The sequence below is a fragment of the Pseudonaja textilis genome, chromosome 7, assembly GCF_049901715.1.
Source record: "Pseudonaja textilis isolate UNSWEBS1 chromosome 7, rPseTex1.2, whole genome shotgun sequence".
Lineage (NCBI taxonomy): Eukaryota > Metazoa > Chordata > Lepidosauria > Squamata > Elapidae > Pseudonaja > Pseudonaja textilis.
In genome coordinates, this window is record NC_141996.1 from 51,058,179 (window position 1) to 51,084,601 (window position 26,423).

Consider the following 26,423-nt stretch of genomic DNA (forward strand, 5'->3'; position numbering starts at 1 on the left):
ATTTTATTTTCTGATTTTTTTTTGCCAATATGTAAGACAGAGCATTTATTTGTTGAGATTTGAAGTTGCCATTTGTTTGACCATTCTGATATATAGTCGAGGTCTTTTTGAAGGGTAGCAGTATTGTCTGTGGTGTTGAATAGCTTTACATCATCAGCGAAGAGAACGCAGCTGCTCTTAATATGATCACAGAGGTCACTTATGTAGAGTATGAAGAGAGTTGGTCCTAGAACACTGCCTTGGGGGACACCACTATTGACAGGTACAGAATTTGACAGGACACTCCCAATTTTGACTATTTGTTGTCTGTTTGACAGGAATGCTACTATCCAGTTATGCAATTGTCCAGAGTTACTGTAAGATTTCAGATGAATAGTAGTATTGTGTTGCATGTACCATTGCAAATACCTATTATAAATACTGTCACTCTAAATAGTAAAAAAAATGTAAAAGTCTTTACTGTCTTATTTTTCTGTGTCAATTGCCACCCTTGCACCACAATGCAACGCCAGTTCAAAAAGGAAATCTGCCACACTGTGACAGCCACCACATCTACTCAGGTCTTGAATGATGCTGAGATCACTTGAGTAAGTAAGCAGCTTTCAAAAAATTGAAAAAGGCACAGCTTCCCTCACTTTCTTAGAGGTGCAACCTGAGGCCATAGATTACCACATTACTTCATTTTGGATTGTGAAAGTCTACAATGAGCTGAACAGAAGAAAATCCTTTGAGGAGATTGGCCATCATAAAACACAACATAAAATTAGGGGAAATAGCAGTAGAGTAGTTTGATGGCAGATGATTTACCAAGCAACTAATATCTTTAAAAGTCTTCTTCAGTGCTCTCTAAGTGGCTTTTGAGTTGAGTTGCTTCTGGACATTTTATAACTCATTACTTTACATTATGATAATAAGATTAATATCAGACTCATTTCTATAATTATTTCTAATATTTAAAAACTGTACAAGATTTAAGCAAGCAAATGTATCCGTCTTTCTGCACAGGTGACTGTAGCAACAGGGGACCACAGAAATATGAAGGAAGAAATCTTCTGACCTATATGTTAAAGCTGGATTATTCTATTGCAATGTATAATTAAAGTTGCATCAAAATTTCCATATACAAAACATTCCTAGCTTACAGTTTCAGATTGGGATCTTCTGAATTACCCAAGAAGTAATGAAGTAAACCCAGGAAATTCGGTATGCAAAATGTTGTTTTTACTTTTTAGAGTTTCAGTGGTTTCCATTCATCTTGCACCACCAATGATTGCTTAAACTGCCACAAGAACATTTGTGGGGACTGTCTTTTCTCGAGAGCAACACTGAAGAAAAAAGTGTATTTTTTTCACTATTTTGAACTTTCATAATTTTTATTAAAGTTTTAAAGTACAAAGGCAAAAAAAGCTAATACAAATAAAGAAAAATATGAAAAAGAAAAATGAAAGTAAAAAGTGCAAAGAGAAAAAGAAAAAAAGGGTGGAGGGGAAATGGGAAAGTGTACAACAAAGAAAAAGAAAAAAATGTTTTGAGATTTTCTTGTTGCTCGTTTGGTGGGGAGAGTAAAAATGGCTACCACAATTTTTGCATGTGTAATGCACATATAATAAAAGAAACTAATAGCATCCAAAACAGATCTATTATTTGTCTTGATAATTGAAGAACCCTGATATACAAAGAACGATAGATCTGAAGTTGAGAAATTGGTGTATAATTAATTATTTAATATAATTGTCAATTATATTATTGACCTGGTCAATTTCTAAAAAGGTTTGAAGGGAATGTGAATAAAGCTAAAAGCTGGTAATGACTTAACTGGAACATTAAAAAAAAATCCTGAAGATTTTGGCAGCTCAAGAACAAGCTATTAGAACTAATGCAATCAAGGCCAGAATTGAAAAATCATCAAATGATTCAAAGTACAAAGAAGCAAGAAGAAACAACAGATCACATATAGTTTGTGCAAGAAAATTGCACAAACTGATTATAAACACACACTCACTAAAATAATCCACTGAAATGTCCTTAAATAATGTACTACTAATGAAAAACTGGTGAAAACATATAGTTGAAAAAGTAGTTGAAATTGAGCAGGTTAAAATATTATGGGATTTCCAAATATAGACTGATAAAGTCTTAACACACCAGATTTAACTGTGGCTGCAAAGAAGAAAGTATGAATAAGTGATGTGGTTATACCACAGGATAGTAGAATAGAAGAGACAAAGAAGTGGAGATTACAAAGTATCAAGATCTAAAAATTGAAATTGAATGATTATGGAATAAACCATAATTGGATTGCACATAGAAAACCTGTGCATTGACAAAATTTCTGTCTCTCAACTGTCAAAGGCCACACTCCTTGGATCCACACATATACTACGCCAATACACAACATTCCTTGGGTCCTTGAAAATAATTTGATGTGAATGAAAAGTCAACACCATCTAAAGAACTGACTAATGTGATTTCACATTGTTCTATTACTACTACTACTACTACTACTACTACTACTACTACTACTACTATTAAATCTGATTCACTGATATTGCAATACCAGGTGATGCCTTACACTGTTAAGTTTTTACCAGTCCCAGACTGTGAATTGAATTGAAGATTAACCATAATAATAAACGCCCAGAATTAACATCCTTCAACTCATCCTTTCTTCCCAAAGAATGTGACCTATGCAATTTTATCCGATTTGTGCTGTTATATTAATTTCAAAGACTGGTAAAAGTTCTGTAGCTTTAATTTAACTAAAGTGATTGGGTAATATAATATCAATAGTTTTTCAAAAGTTTTTCATGCTTTTCAAAAGTGGGTCTTTGGGAATTACAGTAAGTGCTGGCACCTAAAGCATTTTAGACAATCACAACATTTGGTTAATTCAATATTAGCAATATGTCGTAGAAGAAATGAAGTTCAGGGGTCAGAAAGAGTATGACCCTCTATTTGGGGGGGGTCAGAAAGAGTATGTTCAAATATTCAGAGTCCAAGACTAAATATATAGCAAGAGTAACTTAATGAAGGCTGGTCCATACCTGGGCTGATTTACAAGGATAAAATCTGTTCTTAAATAAGAGGGAGGGACACTAAGAAATATGACAGAATTCAAAATGCATATATAAAACCAACATCATTTATAGGTAAACTCTTAGATATGATGTAGAGGCAGAACAAATTAAAACTGCATAATAAAACAGATGCGAAACTTTAAAGAATCAGCCACAAGGTTTTAGTATTAAATAAATTATTTTCATGTTACAAAATAATTCATGACTTTGCAACTTCTTATCAATGTCATACTAAGCATCAACTAAAATTTAAGCAAGTCTATTTTCATATATATTTTAGAAATTATAATTAGTATTGATATACATGTTCTACTTTGAAATTTATATTTACATTTTTAATCATCACATTTTAATTTTTATTAGATAATCTGTGATTTACAACCTTTTAGTGACCATTCAAAGTTACAATGACACTGAAAAAAGTGATTTTTGACCATTTTTCACATTTAACAACTACTGCAGCATTTTCATGTTCATGTAATCAAAATTCAGGTGCTGGACAACTGGTTCATATTGCAATTGCAGTGCAGTGTCCTGGGCTCATGTGATCACATTTTGCGATCTTATGACAGACAAAGTCAGATTCACTTTACAACTATGTTATTAACTTAATAACTGCACAGATTCACTTAGCAGTGGAAATTTTGGGCTCAATTGGGGTCATAAACCGAGGACTGCTTGTATATGGACACTGGATTACAGTAGTTATTATTTGTGTTTTACAATGTATTATTTGTATTCTGAAATGAAGCAATTAATGTGCTTTAAAAGGAAAAGAGGAAAAGAAAAAAAGAAAACGGATTTTCTTTCTATACATTTAGTTAACCTCATAGTTTTTAAAAAAGCAGAGTTCAAAGGGGAAAAATCCAAATGGAAATTAACGCATAATTGAAGCATGAGCAATAGAAAGTCTCCTAGTGTTAAAATACCAGCTTTTCAAAATCAAAATATTTTTTTTACAGAAGGGATTAATTTCTATTTTTAAAGATTTATACAAATATGCAGACCATTTATAGTTTTTGATATGGAGCCAACTGGGAATATGATGTTTCTCTCTTACATTACCATGGTTAGTTTTTTTCCCCAATAAAAATTATTTAATTTATCAAAAGGAATCCCTTTACTTTTGAGGTGGGATTTGTTTGCAAAATCCAAAGTCAATGTTGAAACCATCAGGGTATATAATCAAGAGATTTCTTTCTATTGATTTTGCCTTGAACTAACAAAATGTGCAAACATTACAGTCAGTTCCTCACAGAACTGAATTGGTGTAATTTGTACATCAAGCACAGCTAGCACACACATGCGGGTTTCCAGGGAGGGAAATGCCTGAATATGTAAGTTGATGACCTCATGCAAATGCAATAACTTAACACAGTTGTGTGAAATGTTGGGATTCAAATATATGTACAGGGTACATTAAAAGGATAATATTCCCTCCTTCGCTTGTCATCATTTTACAACATGATGGTTTGCTGCAAATGTGACTAAAAGCTCAATTAGTTTTTCAGTTCCTACACTCAAACTAGTTAAAAATTCAACATCGCCATAGTGCATCCAGTTTTAAACTTGCCTTTTGAATGATACCAGAGACTTTGCTAACTCCAGATAAATCTATTTTGTCAATTAATAGCAATTTCATGTGTGCATAGCATTTTCCATTTGTTGAGTGGGTGGGTGGGTGGGAAAATATACATAATATATTGCCCTAGTATTTCTTGATAAAAAAGATTGGTGGAAATATTAACTTGCACTCATAAACCATGAAGTAGCCAGGCATCCTTAACCAAATCAACATTAGTTAATGGTTGAAATAATACTTTCTTCTTGAAACCATTTCTACAATTCTGCTAGTTATTAGGAAATAGGAGCTGTATCAAAACTAAGCAGTGTTGTCAAATCAGTGTTATAATAAAAAAATAACACTGGAAAAAATGACATGACCATTTTTCACATTTATGACCATTGCAGCATCGCCCTGATCACATGATTTACATTCAGATGCTTGACAATTGGTTCATATGTATGATGGCTCCAATGGGATCATGTTATCATTTTTTTGCAATTTTCTGACAACCAAAGTCAATGGGGAAGCCAGATTTACTTAACAGCTATGTTACTAACTTAAAAACTGCAGTGATTCACTTAACAACGGTGGCAAGGGAAGTTGTAAAATGGGGCAAAATTCACTTAACATATACCTCACTTAGCAACCTAAATTCTGGACTCAATTGTGGTCATAAGTTGAGGACTACCTATACATATGATGGAAGACTTGAAATCAACATTAGTCTTGGATCTCACTTAGAAAGATTCAGTGTTGCCTGGAAGCAGGCAGCTTCAACATTAACAGAATGAAAAGTGGACATTTTGTCAACGTGTTGGTTACAAGCCAAAGAAAGATGTTGCTTCTCAAAATGTAAGATATTCCTATTCCTCAGACGCATCACTGGACAAAGGGATAATAGATGCCTAGCAAAAAGATATCACTTGTAAAGTTTGTTTGGAGCCATGTTGGTGCAGTGGTTAGAATGCAGTACTGCAGGCTACTTCTACCGATCGCCTGCAGAATTTGGCAGTTCATCTCACCAGGTTGATTCAGCCTTCCATCCTTCTGAGGTCGGTAAAATGAGGACTCAGATTATTGGAGGCAATATGCTGACTCTGTAAATCACTTAGAGAGGGCTGTAAAGCACTGTAAAACAGTATATAAACCTAAGTGGTATTGCGGTTGCGATTATTTTATCCAACCTATACTTTATATACTGTATGAACTAGTGTTTGAAACAGTGTTGACATCCATATTGACAACCTTGGCAACTTTAAGATACATGGACTTCAATTTCCAGAATTCCCGAGGCAGGATGGGTTGAAGATCTATCAATGTATTATAGTCCTGGTTCTGACTGGACTCAACAACTATAAAAGTCAGCAAAAATAATTATTTTTCCAGGATTGGGTCACAATAAACAGATAAAAAGAATACAAAACAAATGTATTCTTTCTCATCTGAGCAAATATAGAACAGCTATTTTTCCTTAAAAAAGAGGAGAAAAATCAAATAAATCAAATGTAGCCCTTTTGAGGTAGTTAACATTTTTGTGAGACAGTGTCACTTGATAAATGTTTTATATGTGCTATCAAAATATTATTAATAAAAATATTAAGTTTAATAACTCAGTGGCTTGTGTAATAGGAATAGGAATCATAATGTGCATTGCTATCCACTTCCTTGGAATAAGGCAGGGATGGTAAAATACATTTTAATATGCATAATGGAATTTATCATGCATTTATTCTGAGTTTTCCAGATCAAATGGAGTGTTCTAAGTAATCTCAAAGTTTATGCAAGTTGCTTTTGCTCAAGTAGTTTATTTTCAATTAGGATTCTTAACAGGTTAGTTCCTCCAGCTTATGGTAGCAATTAATGCTATATTACTGCGGATTTAGCACTCCCTGCAGGACAAAAGAGGTACTCAAAGTAATTATTACCAGTCATGCAAATAATAAACATTAAATAAAGTTCTGACAACTTAGTGCTTGATATATTTTAAACAATTGCTTATAAATTAAATTTTATACTCTAATTTATGTAAGATTTTTTGTATAAATATTAATGACAACTAAGGAATACATGTCTCTCTTTTACTAGTTATTTTTGTGAAGAATCTTAGTTCCAAATGTAATGAAAACAATAAAGACCCCAAATTCAAATAGTATATTTTCTTGAGTGTAATATTTGGCAAGAACAAAGGACTCTATAATTTTTTCATCAATTAACTTACCCAAAACAGAAACAAAGTGATGCGATTCAAATTTTTTTACTATCGGTTTTGTGGGTGTGGCTTGATGGGCATGGCAGGGGAAGGATACTGTACAGTCTCCAGTCAGAAATGGTATTTGCTGGTTCTCCGGACTACTCAAAATTTCCGCTACCGGTTCTCCAGAACTGGTCAGAACCTGCTGAATACCACCTCTGAAAGCACTGGAGTATACCTATTCAACATCCTGCCAGCATTACAGATGCCTTACTCTGAATGGGTCAATTCAGGCACAGAGATGTGAAGTTCCACATTCAGATCTATATATACAGTACACTCAGCATGTTTAACATTTTTTGTGAAATATGAAAAAGAGGAACTAGAGATCAAATTGCCAACATACACTGGATCATGGAGAAAGCTAGGGAGTTCCAGAAAAACATCTACTTCTGCTTCATTGACTATGCTAGAGCCTTTGATTGTGTGGATCACAACAAACTGTGGCCAGTTGTTAAAGAGATGGGAGTACCAGACCATCTTATTTGTCTGTTGAGAAACCTACATGAGGGTCAAGAAGCAACAGTAAGAACTGGACACAGAACCACTAATTGGTTCAAAATTGAGAAAGGAGTCCGGCAAGGCTGTATACTGTCACCCTGCCTATTTAACTTATATGCAGAGCACATCATGAGAAAGGAGGGGCTAGATGAATCACAAATTGGAATTAAGATTGCCAGGAGAAATATCAACAACCTCAGATATGCAGATGATACCACTCTAATGGCAGAAAGTGAAGAGGCACTAAAGAGCCTCTTGACATGGGTGAAGGAGTGCAAAAGTTGGCTTGAAACTCAACATTAAGAAAACTAAGATCATGGCATCTGGCCCTCTCAATTCCTGGCAAATAGATGGGGAAGAAATGGAGGTAGTGACAGATTTTATTTTCCTGGGCTCCAAGATCATACCGCAGATGGGGACTGCGGCCAAGAAATTAAAAGACGCTTGTTCCTGGGGAGGAAATCTATGGCAAATCTAGATAGCATACTAAAAAGCAGAGACATCAGCCTTCAACAGAAGTGTGTATAATCAAGGCTATGGTTTGCCCAGTTGTAATGTATGGCTGTGAAAGTTGGACTATAAGGAAGGCTGAGCACCAAAGAATTGAGGCCTTTGAACTATGGTGCTGGACAAGACTCCTGCGAGTCCCCTGGACTGCAAGCTGATCAAACCGGTCAGTCCTAGAGGAGATCAACCTGGACTGCTCTTTAGAAGGGCAGATCCTGAAGATGAAATTCAAATACTTTGGCCACCTAATGAGAAGGAAGGACTCAATGGAGAAGAGCCTAATAATGGGAACAATTGAGGGCAAAAGAAGAAGAAGAACGGGACGGCAGAGAATAAGGTGGCTGGATGAAGCAGTAGGTGTGAGCTTAAATGGACTCCAGAACATGGTAGAGGACAGGAAGGCCTGGAGGAAAGTTGTCCATGGAATTGTGATGGGTCAGATACAACTTCGCAACTAACAACAAGTCCTCAGAGCTTTCAGCGTACATTTATCAAGTATATAGGGCAAACTAGAATATTTATTTATTCAACATTGGCTATTTGTGGGTATAAAAGCTTACAGAGAAAAGCCCTCATATCGTTTTTTGTAACTAAAGAATAGCTTCTTTTCAACAGGTCTCCTATTGACATCCATAAACAAAACCTAACCAGGAACCTGTTTTTAAAATGTGAATAGCCTGAAAATAAAAAGGCTGAAAAACCACTTTTTCATACTTAGGAGATTGTAAAATGTATTTTGTTTAGAACTTTTTAAATCCACTTGAGAATCGATTATCAAAGGAACACCTAGAAACATTTACAATATTATGCCACTTGACAGCTGAGGATTTTTTGACAATATGGTAGAAAAAGAGTTTAGTTTTCAATGATAGCTAATTGGTCTAAAGGGAATCCTTCAATAACAATTCAAAAGAAATATTTCAGATCTTGTACAAACTCTGCATCTACTATTCAGAAAATCAGTCTTTTTTTCAGGCTTCTGTAGAGACCTGCAACAAAATGGCTATTTTAAAGGATTGATTCATCAACATTAATGTGATTCTTAAAGCAGCCACATTGCCTTTTAGGCTCACATGCAAGAATTAAATAAGCTGAATTACTTAAAAAAACAGCAGAAAGATTCTATAATGGCATACAGTTTGAATCATTTCTGTAATTTGCAGAGCCCTAGCAAAGAATAGTCAGTCAGTCAGTCAGTAAACAAATAAGGAAAAAAGTATCTTCCACAATGTACTGTATTAAGGAAAAGCACTGTGATTTTGAAAGTAGGACTTGGAATTATAGTTTAGTTCAACAGTTCCCAAGTTGTGTGCGGTTAATAAACTCACAGGGGCATCATGGAATATTTTAAATTTTTGCTCCATTTATTTGCAAAGTTAGGTTTGCAATGTCCAATCTTTGTGAAGCTGATTTTTGGCAGTTGCTGTGAAAAAAGCAGGCATTGTGTGAAAATCAATGTAGAACAGGAAATGAGGGTGGAGGTGTCCAATCTGATTCCAAGATTTGAGAAGTTGTGTGCCCAAACATACACAGATTCCTTTAATAATTGTGATTATTTAAGAATAATTTTAAGAAACCATTGGAATTTATGTGTTTGTTTTTTTTCAAATGACTATTACATTGTTAGGACACAAAATCTTCCTGTTTGAACCTATCTATTTAATAAATAAAATTGTCAAAACATTTCCTTTGGTCAAGAACTGCCATGAAAAAATTACTGAAACGCTAATGGCCCTGTGAGTCAAGAAAGATTGAAAATCTCTGGTTTAGTTGATGACATTTAAGCGGAATATAGTTCTATCAGTTACTGTTGCAACAATCTCTCTTGAAATTCATGAGGAGAAAAAAGGCACTAGATCTTCTCAAATGCCAGAATTCATGTTTCTTAACAAGGTAAATATACTCAGACAACTTTAACAATACTTAACAGCAACAGTTATAAAAGTATACATTTGTGACTAGGACAATACAAGCTTATATCCTCTCAACTGTTGAGAAAACTGTAACAGTATTTGCAGTTCCTTTTACTTCTGGTCAATAAAGCAGTCAAGGTAGTTTTAAACCAATATAAATAATTGTTTTTAGAATAATTTAAAGTAATTCATCCATTGAAAGAATGCACAGATATTTTATACATTTTTTTTACAAAACCATACATCAGCAATTAACATTAAGAAACATTATTTCACTACGCTTAAGGGTGTTATACTGAAAGTCTGTCCCTCCTAAAAAAGCAAACCATTCAGAAAGAAAACTGAATATTTTAGATATTTTTAAACATAAATTAAAAGTACAGATCAAGTTGCACAGGTTTACTTTTTTAGATCTATATGCATGCACAAAAATCCAATATGGAAAATGACTAACAATTTGTTACTTCATGTTTAAAACGTTTTGCTGTATTTCCAGATGCTTTACCCCAGCTGAAATTCCTAACACTCTTATTTATATGACTCATTGATTCCAATGTGCTCACTAGTGACTGTATTTTAGAAATACAATATAATTGTCTCATGAATTAGAGGAATTTATCACAGAATGAATACATTAATAGGGAAGGCATCGTGCTAGATTTCAGATATCTGGACTATCTGAGTAATTCCCTAAATACAAAGAACATATTTCTGCTCCCAATGCCCCAGTTTGATTATTCTCCAAGACAACCATTCAGAAAGTTCATAGTGGAATCTGTCTCATGAGCCATTCAACTAGCAAATGATAACTTCTCTTTCTGAAAAGGATCTTTACATAACAATTGCTGCTTCCACCTCTAGCGTCATCAAAGTGTGGCTTGCTATCTCTTCAAAGTCTCCTTGAGCATGTCAGTTTGGAATTGAGAACTTTATATAGTTCAGCTTTGATAAGTTGGAGAATAGTCTGGCCGCCTAGTTTTAATAATTTTTGGCTTTGGTTTCTTGACTTCTTCCATTGTTTCGGCGGACTCAAGTTCCTCATTACTTTCACATATATGGACCACCACGCTAGGAGTAGTTTCAGTTGCAGCATGAAGTTCATACTGAGCCCCTAAAATGTATTTAAAAAAAATAAGTGATAATAGTACCACTTAATAACACATACAATTTCCCAATTGAATTTATTGCATATTGCCATTGATTAAACAGTTGCAACATGATGAGGAATATAATATCTAGCTGCTTAGCTTTCTGAATCCAGAATGCTGCTCCCAGATTTCCAATAGAGAATTTGGAAATATCTAAAATTTTCTCAATTTTGATAAAACAAAATATTCTCTTTTATTACTTTTGCGTAAAGAACTGCACCAGAACTGACTAAATTAATTTTATTTATCATATGAATATCATTTTTTCTCCCCCCCCATTTATGTTTATTTTATTTTAATCGAAGTAACCTATGTAGTTTCTTACTGCATTATAGCTGATGCACTATTTCCTCCTCTTTTTTGTTTTACTTTACTAATAAAAAAATAAAAAATAGGCCAAAAAACGTTAAGGAGTCCATTGCTAGTTCCTGATTGTTTCATTCCTTAGTCCTGTTCCTAATTAATCCTTTTAAATAATTCTAAACACAAATATGACTTCTATGGTCATACATTCCTTGAAAACGATTAAATTTTAAAGGAGGATATATTTATTTATTTACCTTAAGCTTTTAACAATTTTTAAAGGAAGTTACACAGGAAGCTAAAAACATTATGGAAACACGTTTTACTGATGCATTCTCCTTTTCCCATCCGTTCGTTTCCCCAATCTAAATATGTGTACTACAAATTGAATATTTAAGGTTATTGCTTGTATCTGAAACAGAAATGAATGACACCTTGAAAATGGTTTAGAAGTACTTTGGACCAAGTAAACTTCTGCTAAAGTAGTCCAACATATTACCATGTTCTGCATGAGTCTGAAGAAAATACAGGTATCTTTTACTTACGATCGGTCCCTTAGTGCCCATTTGAAATGACTCTTTAGAGTGACCCTCTAAAATGTACTTATAAACCATATTTGAAGTTCTGATGGCTGTCCCTCCCATGGTCATGGGACCACATTTTGTGAACTTGGCAACTAGTCTGCATTTTTGACCATTTTCAGTGTTTCACGGTATGTGCCCACAATCTACAGTTTTGTCAGAAACCAGCTTCTACATTCAGTTTCTGGCAAAACACTCCCATAACAACAATGGGTTCACTTTATAACAACAGCATTTGCTTTAAGAGTTCTACAAAAAAAAGGTTGTAAAGTCAGACATGGTCACCTACTTAATGACTGTCACTACTTGCAACCATAATTGTGGGCTCAATTACAGTTGTAAGACGAGGACTACTTGTATACAACTTCTTTAAGCATGTACTTTAATGGGTAATAGAGCTACTTCTTAGAGCAGCATTTTTTTCCAGGCTCACATGGAAGTCTAGAATAAAGTTCCATACTTTATGAGTTTACATTTTACACACACACACACACACACAGAGAGAAAGAGACTAATATGATTAAATAAATTAAACAGGAAAAAATAACATGAATTTGAGTTATTAAGAATTCAGATTTAAAATGTCTTACCTGGTCCTAATTTGGAAATTGCATATAAAAGATCATAATTAATAGCAGGTTTAGCATCATCTGCTTGTTCCCAACCAACAGGAGGAGAAGATGGAGGAGAAATCAGGAATTGTTTCTCTGGATCAGGCGGTGCTAAGTGCGTATTTCCAATATACAATCTCTATAAAGTTATCAAAAAAAAAAAAGCATTCCTATGTTTATTATGACCATTATATGAAATGAAATGAAAAAGATGGCATGCATATAGTTGGGCTGTTTTGCACATCACCTCATTTCTATTTATAAAAAGAGCCTGCTCATTTTTTAGGCTTTTGTACAAGCTTCCACTGCTTGAAGGAATCTACTCATTAGTGACTTTACGGCAGTGGCAACTATCTCTTTGTGTGAAAAACTAGAAAAGATCAGGCTGATATAATGCTGCTGGGCTACTCATGGATTGAGTATGCATGAGACAATAAATATTCAAGACATAAAATAATAGAATCTTCACAATATTAAGATCAAGAATAGAGTATCATAACTTCAGTTAAAAAACTAATTAAATAAAACTTCAAAATATAAAAGGTTCGAGCATTCACATAAAATCATAGTTAATGAGAAAAGGCTATGTAGGTTTTATACAGCAAAATAAATACTTTAAACTTGGTTTGGTAACAAGACCAGCAATTAGTCCATTCCCTTTAAGAAGATATATATGTTCAAACAACTTCCTCTCCTTCAGTCTTTGGTATTCAGCTGTGGCATCTGGGCCAACTGTATAGGCTACTCCATGTAAAGCTCACTGTAGTAATCTCATGTTCAGGTTAACAGCTCATAGATGAATTTGGCCAAGTCTAAAACTGAATCTTGGTGTTGTTCTGAAAAAGTTACTCTTTTCCACTTGCCCCATTGTGGGTAATGATTACTCCAAGAGCAACCAGACTCAGAAGGAATGGAACCCGTCAACAATGGGCAATTTCTCTAATTTCATAGAACCTCTAATTTCATAGTACCTTCATCTTGTTTTCATTCAGCATCACCTTACTGGCTCTCACTCAACCTACCACTGCATCCAGATGCTGATCAAATGACTGTATGATACTTTGTGTTTACATAATCAAGAGAAGCAGAGCTGGATACCCTCATGAAAACTCACTCCAAATCTCAAAAAAAAAGTTCTTGGCCGACTATTTCATACAGATTTTAAATATCATTAAGAATAAAATGTGACTACACAAAAATTTACAGGTTAATTGTCCTGTGGCTGTCATATAATCATCCAAAATTATCTTCCACCTTGAATAATTTTGTTGTAAGAACTAGGCAAGAGCCTTTCAAAAACAAACGAATCCTATAACCAGAGAAGATAAATGCTAGAACAATATTATCCTTGAAACATGACCTTACAGGTACAAATGGTACATTCTGACCTGACTTCATAATCCATAAAGCTGTTCTAGAAGAATGTCCTATTAATCATTGAGGTTGAAGAAGATCAGTAATAATGGGAGACATTATAGGTCAAGATGGCAAAGACTGATTCAGCTCCACAACCAGCCTGCATACTAAGGTTGCTGATTATGTTATATGTAGAAGAGGCTTGTCCTCTCCCATATCAAGCATGGAAACCCAGCTGATCTTACTATTAGCAGTTAGTAATGGAAATTACAGATCAGTAATCTTAGGTGTGCTTATTTAGAGGACAATTGCAGCTAGAAAAACAATTCCAAGAGCAAAATAGTGATTGCTTCTGATAAAGCATTCTGAAATAGATCACCAGTACCATCATACAAGAAAGTATCATTTGATAACTCATTTTGGTTATAGCACATTTCCATTTTAAAAACCATTCAAGACTACATGATCCCTTAGCAACTCATGCAGTACTCTGACCCTCCCACTTCATAGTAGAGGTGACTTTTGTTTTCCATTATTTGAAATGGAGTCTAAACAATATTATTTTTAATGAATATTTCTGCAAATGTACAAATTGTGATAGATTTTTTTTTGTTATTTTCCTATTTATTTGAGCTTTTGACCATGTATAATGTTCTGTATGGACATTTGGATTCTTGGAATACTGCACTCCTGATTGGCCAAATGCACAGCAACTGGATTGGTCGAGTGCGCGACACTGATTGGCTGTTACGAAGCGACCGCGATTGGCCGAGCCGATCGCAGGCGATTCGAACAGCTGTCATTGGCCGCGGCGCCTGGCACCAGTTCAATATAAGCCGCCGCATACTCAGCCGGCGGCAGATTCAGTCCTGAAATAAAAAGAGCTTAAACTAGTCACTGCCTCACGTCATTTGTGATCGATTGGCCGATACAACATATAATTTATTTTTATTTATTGCCGTTTTCTTTTCTTTTAATATTGATTTTATTACTTTATTGCTTGTGTCACCTAAAGAATATGTGTTAAGTAGCCAATATAAACTAAAACATTCAGGTATACTTATGTCCTAATTTAAATCCTGAGATGGAGAAAGGAAAATAATACTCTGATGACATCAAGTTCAATTTTCCTATATTTTTAGACATTTCATGGAAACTTTTATAGCTGAACTGCAGAAAGGGAGGGAGAAAGAGAGGGAGGGAGAGAGAAAGAGAGAGAGACACTTAGGGATGAACTGTGATAATTCTGCGTCTCCCAGAATCTATAATTTATTAAGTAATTTTTAATGGCCAACTTTTATTTCATTTCCTGAAGTAGGAGGCCAAACATCAAATCTACACAGAGTTTAGTTCTGGTTTGGAAGCTCTACTTACAAAAGTCTCTATTAATATCACTAGAGAATCAATAGGTAAGTGGAAAAGCTTTTTGGAATAGCCGACCACGCAACATGTGCCTTTTTTCTGAAGTATCTCTGAATATTTTAAAATATCAGCTAATTAAATAAACTGTACATATGATATAGATGCATGCAATAGATAGAAATAAGTGAAATTTAGTTATAAATAATGTAAGTTTCACTGATTTCTAGCTCATATATTGCAAAGGAAAGGTATGATGTATTCTAACCAGTACAGTAGAGGAACGGGAAACTAAGCAGAAAATAAAAATATAAGAACTGTTTAAAAAGCTATTAAAATATAACTGGTTAGATTACCTTGTCTTACCTGAGCAAAATATAGTTTAATTTCCTTTCCAAGAAATTCTGTCTTGTGCAACTGAATTTTAACCTCAGCTGCTGATAAAGGATTGCTGAAGTTCAGCCTTATTCTTTTAAAACTCTTGAAATAATGAAAGGTGACATCTTTGTCATATGTTTTAAACAGAGCTTCAAATCTGGCCTGAAAAATAAATATGTGAACAGTTAACAAGAATATAGCATTCCTGCCTATTGTTTATTGATCTATAAACAAAGATAGAAGTATTTCAAGAGTTTCACATTCTGAATTAAATACAATTCATAAATAATCTACAACCCCCCCCCCAAAAAAAACACAAGCACATTTTCTGCATACTTGGGCTCCTATGCCTCTAAAGTTTTTGAGTACAGCTACTAAGACCTTGCCCAATGGTTGTTACTGAATTTTTAATGCAATTGTTAAGAAAAAATGGTTAATAACTACATTTATTTAACTGCATTGTACGTTAGTTAAATATAAATCCAGATAAAAACAAATTTAATAGACCAGTTGTCTCTCTCACTGTCAACATCTCTTGCAGAACCTAAAACCTACTAATCCTACGTAGCTTTTTCTCTGGTAATATCACACTACTAATTAGAGAATACAAAACATTTGCTAGACCAATACTTGAATACAGTTCATCAATCTGGAACCCACATTATGTATCTGATATTAGCACAGTTGAGAAAATCCAGAAAGATTTCACAAGAAGAGTTCTCCACTCCTCTACTCGTTGTAGAATACCTTATGCCACCAGACTTGAAATTCTAGACCTAGAAAACCTTGAATTATGCCGTCTTCAGTCTGATCTAAGTATGGTATATAAAATCATGCATTGCAATGACTTACCTGTCAATGAATACTTCAGCTTCAACCATAACAACACAAGAGCACACAACAGATACAAACTCAAGGTTAACCGCACCTGATTGCAGGAAATACGACTTCAGCAGAGTGGTCAATGTCTGGAATACTCTACCTGACTTGTGGTTTCTTCCGCAAACCCCAAAAACTTTAACTTTAGACTGTCTACTATTGACCTCACCCCTTTCCTAAGAGGTCTGTAGGGGGCATGCATAAGCGCACCAACGTGCCTACTGTCCCTGTCCTATTGTTTCTTTTATTTTTCTTATATGTACCCATTTCATAGTTATGTATTCATAACTATGTATATACCTATATCTATTATCTTGTAAGCGATTGACAAATCAAAAGAAATAAAAAATAAAAGAAAAACCCCTCCTGTCTTCTTCTATACTTTACTTCCCAATGCTTATGTGTCAGCTTGCAAGTGCCCCCAGGAAGATTAATTCCCCCCTCCCCCACCAGCTTGTATGTCTAGTAGCATTACCCCAAATTCCCCTTGCTATGTATATTAGTGCAAAGAAGAGCCATGTTCTCAAGATAGACTCAGTTTGGGTGGCAAAAAAGAAAAAGTTACACTACAATCCTCTGGGAGGGGCAACTGAGGAGCAGCTCAAAATTTTGTGACTGCCCTCTTCTAAGTTCCCCTCTCTCCCTTCCGGTCGCATGACTCAGAGCCTATGCTCCCTCTCCTGTGGTTTTCAGTGCACACATAGGCAAAAACAGCAGACACAACAAAAAAGCAGAAACATATATGGATGGTGTATAGAAGAAGGACCAAAAAGAATCCAAGAAGCCACATTCTGCATGTTTCCCTACTTTGTTTTCTCTTAAGAAGATTTGTGATCAGTACTAAACTGAACACATCTTTATTTGTTTTTAACTAGGTAAAGGCATCCTTTATTTCTATATAGAAATATAGGCACCCCCAGTGGCAGGTTTCCATTCTAATTATACATGAACATTGACCAGATAGGGGGTATTACATACAAACTTAACCAGAATGCAGAGAAAAGACTGAAAATTGCCTACTCCTTTCCTTGTAAACCAGTGACTCTACAACTCATGCATGACATATCTTTGTTTGTTTTTAAACTGTTACAGTTGCAGGGAAGGGAACAAATCAAATTCAGAATCACTGGGAGGAATCCTCCAATTTTGTTATTCATAGTAGCAATAGCAGTAGCAGTAGCACTTAAGACTTATATACTGCTTCACAGTTCTTTTACAGCCCTAAGTGGTGTACAGAGTCAGCATATTGCCCTCAACAAACTGGGTCCTCATTTTACTGACCTCGGAATGATGGAAGGCTGAGTCAACCTTGAGCTGCTCAGAATCAAATTCTTAGAGGGAGCAATGAGTTAGCCTGCAGTACTGCATTCTAACCACTGTGCCACCATGGCTCTTACATATCAGAACAGAGACAGGCTATTTCATGAGTTAGCAACAACAGCAAAAATCCCCCAACAAGCTATTGAATTGAATTGAAATATTTTAATTTTTAATCTTGTGGTGGCCAGAAGAACGGAACAATAAGGCAACATATATATTGGTTTTATTACATACCACAACTATCAACACTATTGCTCAATATCCTGTGGAAGATTATCTATTTGGCAGGGCTGCAAATATTACCTATATCATCCAGTTCAAAGAACAATTATTTCAAAAACAGTAACTAAAATGTAAAATTGAGCTATGAGCTACATTGTTAGCCATATAAATAGCCATCAGCATTATAATATATAAAAGAAAACTTAAGCTATACTGAATGTGTTACTAACATAGACTTTAACAGATCTATGAAAAATGTTTAACAGATATATTTCTGTCACCATCATCCTGTTCCAGGAAAATCAGCATCAACTACAGCTGCTTCTTACAAAATCAGAACATGTAGCTCACTCTTTGTCTTTCCTAGTCATCCCTTGGATGAAAATTATATGCTGTTTTATTGTCCGTCTTCTTGCTTGCTGTGCAGCTATAGCCAGTCCCGTAGGATGGGTCTTGCTAGAAGATGGTTAATACTGCTTTGGTTGTATGAGCAACTCTAGAGAAACTATATAGCACATCCCAATCATATGTGACAATATAAGAAATATGCAAAACGAGTAGGGTAAAGATGGAGGGTAAAACTTGATATAGTTTAATGAGGACACTGAGTGCTGCAATGTCTGAAGTAAAGTCTGCATTTAAAAAGAACTTCATAAATACGACAGTTGCTGGCCTCCCAAAAATATTTTTACTAGTCTGCCTTCATGTACATAAATCTGCCAATAACTGCCTTTCCTATTGAGGCACTGCTATTGGAACAGCCATTAGAAATGTTAAGCACATACTCAACCCACATTTATGTTTCCACTATTAATAAAAATAGATGCTATCTTTAAAATTTAAGGTGAAAGAACTAGGAGTGGAATTTAGAAGGAGACAGTGTTTTTATATCTTACTTTTTATTCACCAGCAGGAGCAAAACATAATTATCTCACTTTAGCTAACCTGAAAAATTAACCACTAACTGAATTATTATGATTCTTAAAATATTATAGCTGATAAATAAAATATTCAAATCAACAATAAAATTATTAGCATGGAAGACTTTATTATTTAATTACATCTTAAAATAATCACTGTAATTGTTTTATTTTATTTTATTTTAGAATTATAATTATTTTAGTATTTATATGAAAATTTGAAATCCTTAAAAAGTAAAACATTCAGGAAAATGCAAGGCTGTTCCTTTACAACTACAGTTATTTGAGGTCCAAGGAATGTAGAAATAGATAAATGGAATGAAAAACAAATAAAGCATAGAGTAAAATATTGGAAATGAAACACAATATGACATAAAATATGGAAAAATTAGCAACTAAAAATATTATACTAACCTAATGAAAATAAGATTAAATTCCAAAAATACTGTTCTTGTATATGCTAAATACTTCCAGTTATAATTAGAGAGCATCATTTACTTTTATGTCGCTAGATAAATGTACATTTCTGCTGGAATTTGGGAAGTTGAAGAATTTTTAATACTGGTAGACTACCAAACTATGATTTAATGAGAATATATCCCATGAAATTCTTAAGACAGATAAGACTGTTAATCTTTAGTTCTTCTGTTCCAGTTATTTGTACAGTGCCAACTAATATTGTTGCATTCCCAGCACACTCAGAAGCATTGTGTGCATAACCAATGGAAGCATTAAAGATTTTATCTTCTACCCGAAATACTTGAGAACTTGCAAATAAAATATTTTGTTAACTATTTTATGAGTCTTTACGATCTTGCAATTTAAAAACATGAGAAATTTCTAAACCACACAAAAACATCAAAGGAACATAAGCTTCTCTACCTTAAAATGTGAACAGTGCATCTGTTATTCTGCTTCACTTTCTAACCAATTCAATATTCTCAACACACTCACGTTTCCCAGTATGCAATATAAACCTTTCTCTAAAGCAGTTTTTTACATCCAAAAGTCTTACCCTAATTTCAGGTTGACTGAAAATCTTGTGGTCTGCAACACAAGCAATCAAGGAACCAAAAATGTAATCAAAGTTCCTGAAATGCATTTTTGCCTTCTTGTAAAGATTGCCAGGAGCTCAGCACAAGACCAAGAAAAACTCTTTTTGAAGAAGCAGTTCAGTACTGGAAAGACAGCTTATAAAAGAGACTAAGTCCAGCCCCTTGGCAAGCACAAAAAACCCCAACACCCCAAGTTTTAGAGTATCCTGTATGTGACAGCAAATTCCTGAGCAAAGTTCTGCCACATAAGTTTCAGGCTGTCAGGGACAAAATGTAAGCTTCAGCTGGAAAGAGGTGACGTAAGCATGTTAGTCACTTTCCCTATGCTAATTAACTTTGCTCTGGAGTATGGAAAAAACAGCTGAAGTTTTCATAGGCAGCTGCTTTATCAACTCCTCCTGCAGCATAGTTTCCATTGCTAGTAACTCCATTTAGCACTCAGACAACATACTCTTCACTTGAATAGGACAACCCATTTTAAGATGGAAAAAGTTACTATTTGAGGACTAAGGTTAGCTGCAATAAACAGCAATTAGCTGGCAGGAAATATTTCAAGACTTTGGAAAACTAAGAACAAATCTTAGTCACTATGGAGTCAAAGCCTATATATGTTTACTCAGAATTCACTCCCACGGGTCTTAATGAAACAAATATAGCACTCCTAAGATTGTATTTTCCATGACTGAGATAGTTTTAAAATGAATTATTGGGGGGTGGAGGGGATCAGTTCGAGTTATGCTGGCTGTTTTGTGGCTAAGAGGCTCATTTTTTCTTTTTAAGTTACTGGCCAGGACAGGTTACCTTATTGGAGAAACAAATTTGCCGGTTTAAATTTCAGGTCTGTTAATTCTAGAGGCATATTTAGATAAACAAATCTTAGCATTTATGAAGATTAAGAAAAAAGTAACAGCTTTTAAAATGAATGCCTTAGAAAATATCAGTACCACATTTTTGTCCTCCTACACTTCTGATACTTATGCTCATACATTCATTGCACTTGAAACCCAAACATGTTAATTCATGTTTCTCTGAGAACGTTTTCCATCCCTATTCTTGTTACTCAAGTTTACTTAGGAAAAAACAATCACAATCTTAAGGTGTACTTGATCAAGTAGACTAATTATAAAAATGTGCCTTACTAAAAGGAAAAAAATTCACTTACAAATAACTTATTAAATATTACAAAATCTACCTAAGCTTTCTTAGGTAGAAACATCTCAAAATTGAAATACTCTTACCCAAAACGTCTTGCCTATTATTATTATATTAAGCCTAAATAAATATATATAACTTGAAATTTTACTCATTAGATTGTGATCCATTAGCTCCGTGATGGCAAACCTATGGCACGCATGCCACAAGTGGCATGTAGAGCCATTTGTGCCAGCACGCGAACCGCAGGCAAACTTACCTCACTGCACATGCGTGTACCTCACAGCTGAATTTTGGCCTCCCAGAGGCTTGTGGAAAGCCTTTGCAGGCTGAAAAATAGGCCCGTTTCTTCACTTCCTGTGTTTCTGAAATACCAGAAGTGACAAAACGGGCCCATTTTTTTGGTCTGCAAAGGCTGCAGAAGCTTTCGTCAAGCCTCTGGGAGCCCAAAAAAGGCCTCAAATAGGCCAAAAATCAGCTGGGAGGCGCAGTGCAGGTAAGGGGGTCGCAGGGGGGATTGTGTATGCATGTGCAGGGGGCATGGGGAGAGTGCATTGCCTTCTGGTGCTGGCATGCAAATGCGCGCACGCAAGTGCACACACAATTTTTGGCACAGGAGCCCAAAAAGGTTAGCCACCACTGCATTAGTTAGTAGCTATTTTATTTCACTATCCTTGCAGCTTTTTGCTGATAAGTCTTTTGATCTACTATGGAGAATATCACATTTTGGGTTTGGAGAAGGCAATTGTTATTAGTGGAATCATGCAATACAGAATCTAGCTATTACTTGAAATTGTGTTTCATTAGATAGTCATAGCATGCTATTTTCAGAATTAAAGTAACCTAAAACCAAAAATGAAAGAGAAATTACTTTCAAATAGTATTATCTTTGCATTGTACACTTTGAGCTTTATTGTAAACATTCATTTAATTTGATGACAAAAATTAAGCTTCCCCACAAATGGCTACAAATTACTTAGAGAGCTAAGAAAATAATATTTATTCTCCCTCTCTATACTCATCCCAATATATACAAACACTATACTTTATGGAAGCTCCACTGGACTAAAAAGCAGAATAGCTCCCTTGGATCCAAATCTATGTTTCTGCATTTTCCTTCTCTTTTCTATTACTTCCCTATTTGTATTACATATTTACTTCCTTATTCATATTACTTTATGGAATGCAATTTTTTTCTCCATCTTGGATTTATATTTGACCTTAACAAAGGTTTTGCAGCGGTTAGTTAACAAAATTGTAAATCTATCTTTCAAAGAAAGGTATAAACATTTTTGTGGACTGTATGTTTTATTTTTGATGTATTTATACATGGAGGGCAATAAATCTAATTTGGGCATTCTTTTAATGTCGCAGTTTGGTTGAATTACACTTTCTTGTTTCCTGTCCAGCAGATTGTAATTAGTAGTTAAAATCATTAAAACCAGGGCTACTGCTCATTGAAAATGCGAGCTAATAATCAACCCTAATCCTAAATTCAGAAGTGCCATTTCATTTTATTTATTACATTTATATTTTAAATCAGAAAAGAACATTGTGACAATCTTTACAGTTTTTAGGTTTAGTTTTTCCATATTTACTTTTTTAATAAAGACCTCTTCTCTGAATTATCTCAAACATAGTAGTGCAGGTGAAAGTGACAGTTTTCTTAGCTTTGGCTCATCAGCTTTGTGTCCTCTGCTTTCCCAAGAAGCTAACCTTGTGCACACTTTAATACACCTTTCAAAACCAAGCAAATATCCTTTATTATTTATTATTTCAGGTTTTATAAGCTTTAAATTTTTACTATTCTGTGAATTTAGCATGCTGTTTCAATAATAGCAAAAATTGAATTGTGAATATTAATAGAAAGTTACTTTTTCTAGATTTTGTTTGGGGGAGAAGGAAGATTTAAAAAGCAATAGCTATAAATTTCATGGAAAAACATTGCAAATAATTAATCATGTTCCATTTATTCTCCTGATCCAGCTCCTCCATAAAGCTCCATGAAGCACACAAAACTATTTCAATTATTACAAAACTATACTAACTTTGAGATTATGAGAAATCACAATCAACATTAAATCAATCTCTGTTATCTTTGAAAATATTTTGAAATAAAACTGCTGCAAATTTACTTTATACGAATAATACAAAGCTTAACAGCATCTTATCAACTTTACCACACAAACCTAAAATACAACTTTTACATGTTTCTTCTATTATGAAACTCTGGGATTCAAAACTGGGATTTTGAAGTGGTTTCCCATATGATTACTTATCAAATCTAGTTTTATATGGCATTACAATGTGCTGTGGCATTTCTTTAATTCTTAGTTGTAGATTGATAGTTACATTTTTATTACTGCTATTTACATTTTTAAATTGATTTGGAAGCCACCATAACAAATACAATTTTTAAAAATCCAGCATATCAAATTACATAACCACAAATACCTTTCCCCAAAAAAAGATTACTTAAAAAGATTACACATCTTTTAGTTCCTGGAAAAAGTGAGCTGCCAGTTTTACTGGTGGCTTCTAAAATTTCACAATGATTATTATTAAAATCCTTCATCTAGACTACTGCTGTCTGTACTTGCCAAAAGACAGCATTAGCAAAACAGCCTACAAAATTAATATTAATAATGATAGATAGTCCTTGGGATAAAAAAATAAAGAGAATCTGTGAAGATTAAAAGAGCACTGAGGACATGGCCTGGAAGAAATAGCTAACTAGTTTAACTAACACAGAACAGCCTGAATTTTGTTCTATACCAGCTCTTCCACTGAATTACACTTAAGAGCAATTCCACAAAGGGAAATAAAAAGCTAGGAACCTTTTATATCACAATAGAAAAGTCCAAAATGAATGAATCTAACGTGAAAAAAAAGACTTGACTCCAACCAGATTTTACAAACTTTGCACTAGAACAAGAAGTATTCACAGTATTTAATCTTACAAGACGACAACTGAGGTAACAAACCACAATAGTTCAAAACAAAACATCGGCCTTCTTTAACATAATATATGGCCCATTGCGTGTGCTCCATTTTCAGGCCATTCCATGCGGTGGGGATCGCTGCCTATCACCACCGCTGATCACCATCACCACCACCGGCGGTGACAACCCCCACAGCCTGGAACAGCTGATCGGCAATATTCTGGGTGGCCAATCCAACTGCCTATCAGCTGCTCATGATAAATCAGGCTGTGACAACGTGCTGAAGCTGACCAGGCCATTTGCTGTTTCCTGAAAGGAAACTAGCCAGATGAATAGCGGATGGATGCTGGGAAGCAGGTTTTTTTCTTGTTTTCCTCCCCAAAAGTTAGGTATAGTGCAAAAAATACGGTACCTTATAATTGGTCAATTTGATCTCCCAAAATAAAATTCAAAATCAACTGGGGGCCCAATTTTGATATAGACGTTAAACAATGGCACTAAGATGGCAAACATGCAGTCCCAGAAGCTATGCCTGACTCAAAGATACCTAATTAGGGAATTGCTTGGGATAAGAGAAAAGAAAGTATTCATATACATCAACCATGGTCTACCTATCCCATCTTCATTTTGCTTCATATGCAGTTTGGAACAACTAAGGTATTCTGGGGTTTGGTAAACCCCAAACAGTTTGGCAAGATATACCTGAATGTATATGATTCATGAAAATGAATAAAGTCAATTGTAAAGGAGGGTTGTGTAAGTATGTCTTAGAGTCAGTCTTGATTCTGGTGGCTAAGTGCAGGGTGCAATCCATGCAGGGTTTTTTGCAAGATTTTTGGAAGTGGTTTGCCATTGATCTCACATTCTTAAAAATAGCTCCACACAATTTTCCTAGGTTAATTAACAACCAAACCTGTTTGTGCTTTCCTTTATGCTCATAAAAGTTTCCTGTTTGAGGAAAAACTTAAGCATGGAAAGCTGCACCCAAGAATGGATTGCTGGAAAATTATAATAAATTGGAAAATTAGCCAATAACTTGTGAACAGTCTTTTTAAACGAATCACATGAATGGCATAATACTAAGGAAAGTCTATTTCCTGATAACAATCAAACGGCAAATCAGTTTCCGTATGTGCTTTACAATATATTCCAGTTTCCAGACATCTTGGAAATCTCACACAAACTGCTCTTTCTATGGAAAAACCATGAAGTATTTCCTTAAAGACTATTCAAGTTATACTTGAGTCGTATTTCTAATTACAAATTCTCCAAAGTATTAACCAGAGACTGCATTATTCCCATCATAATAGCTACTCTTTCCAACATGTATTGTGAATTTTTGTGGTAATGTATGTTTTGCCTTTTACATATTGATATTTCTAATTAGCACCCTGAATTGCAACTAGCAGCTGACTGGCAGCCAATGCAATTCCTGAAGATGCACAATCATTGCTGGGGATATTGGAACACATTCCTTATTTCCTGAGTCAATATTTTGTAATTTACAAAGGGCCTTTAGTAGCCCTATGCAGAGCCCATTGCAGTAATCCAAACAAAAGATGGCTAGGGCATGAGTGACTATCAGTAGTGCCTCTCAATCCCATAGTCCCAATTGATGCAAATAATATACTGAAATAAACAATGTCTACTTTATGTTCACATGGCTAACAGTTATAAACACAATTTTTTAACAGTAAACATGCCTCTGGCATATTGTTTCTAGATAAAAGGATCACGTATATTCCATTGGTTTACTAACACAACAGCTGCATCTGAATGTAATATAAATCTATTGTTTAAATGCAGGGATGGGCAGCCTGGGGTCCTTCAGATCTTGTTAATTGCTTGGCAGTTTGAGGACGGGGAATGATTGGCGCAGAAGTCCAACAATAACTAGAGAAAAAAATTGCACCTTTCTGGTTTGAGAATGAGAATCAGCCTGGCTTGGACATTCTCTCTTCTGCTTTCATTTATAAAGATAAATCAGTTTACCATTTTAACCAGATTAACTGAAACAAACTAATTTAATAAACTATTGTGTACAAATAACTTTTTTCAAATCATTACACTTTGCTTGAATACAAAAATCTATCCTATTTCTTAAACCATATGTGAAAGGTGAGTAATACATGAACGGCTGGGGATTCCAATTTGGTTTCCTGATCTTCTAGAACAGGGGTCTCCAACATTGGCAACTTTATAACTTGTGGACTTCAACTCTGGCTGAGGAACTCTGGGAGTTGGTCCACAGGTTGCAAAGTTGCCAAGGTTGGAGACCCCTGTTCTAGAAGGCCAAAAGAGATCGTACTGTGATGCTTTGATATCACTCTTCAGCCCATTTTTTTCTCCAGGATGGAATGGGAGGCTTTCATGAGAAAACA

The 26,423-nt window shown here is 34.8% G+C and overlaps 2 protein-coding genes across 4 annotated transcripts in view; one reads left to right on the top strand and one right to left on the bottom strand.

Annotated features, from left to right (window-relative positions):
* CLIC6 (CLIC family member 6) overlaps nt 1-26,423 on the top strand; it is a 103,776-nt gene that overhangs the window by 35,112 nt on the left and 42,241 nt on the right. The window lies entirely within an intron of this gene.
* The window catches only part of RCAN1 (regulator of calcineurin 1), a 30,211-nt gene continuing 13,034 nt past the window's right edge, over nt 9,247-26,423 (bottom strand). Inside the window, exons 1-4 of one of the 3 annotated variants that reach the window (XM_026700548.2) lie at nt 19,909-20,235; nt 15,541-15,714; nt 12,439-12,598; nt 9,247-10,927 (exon numbers count right to left, since the gene is read on the bottom strand). In XM_026700548.2, the coding sequence (XP_026556333.1) occupies nt 10,755-10,927; nt 12,439-12,598; nt 15,541-15,714; nt 19,909-19,995 (594 nt within the window). In that variant the 5' untranslated portion in view covers nt 19,996-20,235 and the 3' untranslated portion in view covers nt 9,247-10,754. Of the gene's footprint in view, nt 10,928-12,438; nt 12,599-15,540; nt 15,715-19,908; nt 20,236-26,423 lie in introns of those variants that run through there. The other 2 variants (XM_026700547.2, XM_087937592.1) reach the window with 2 other exon arrangements.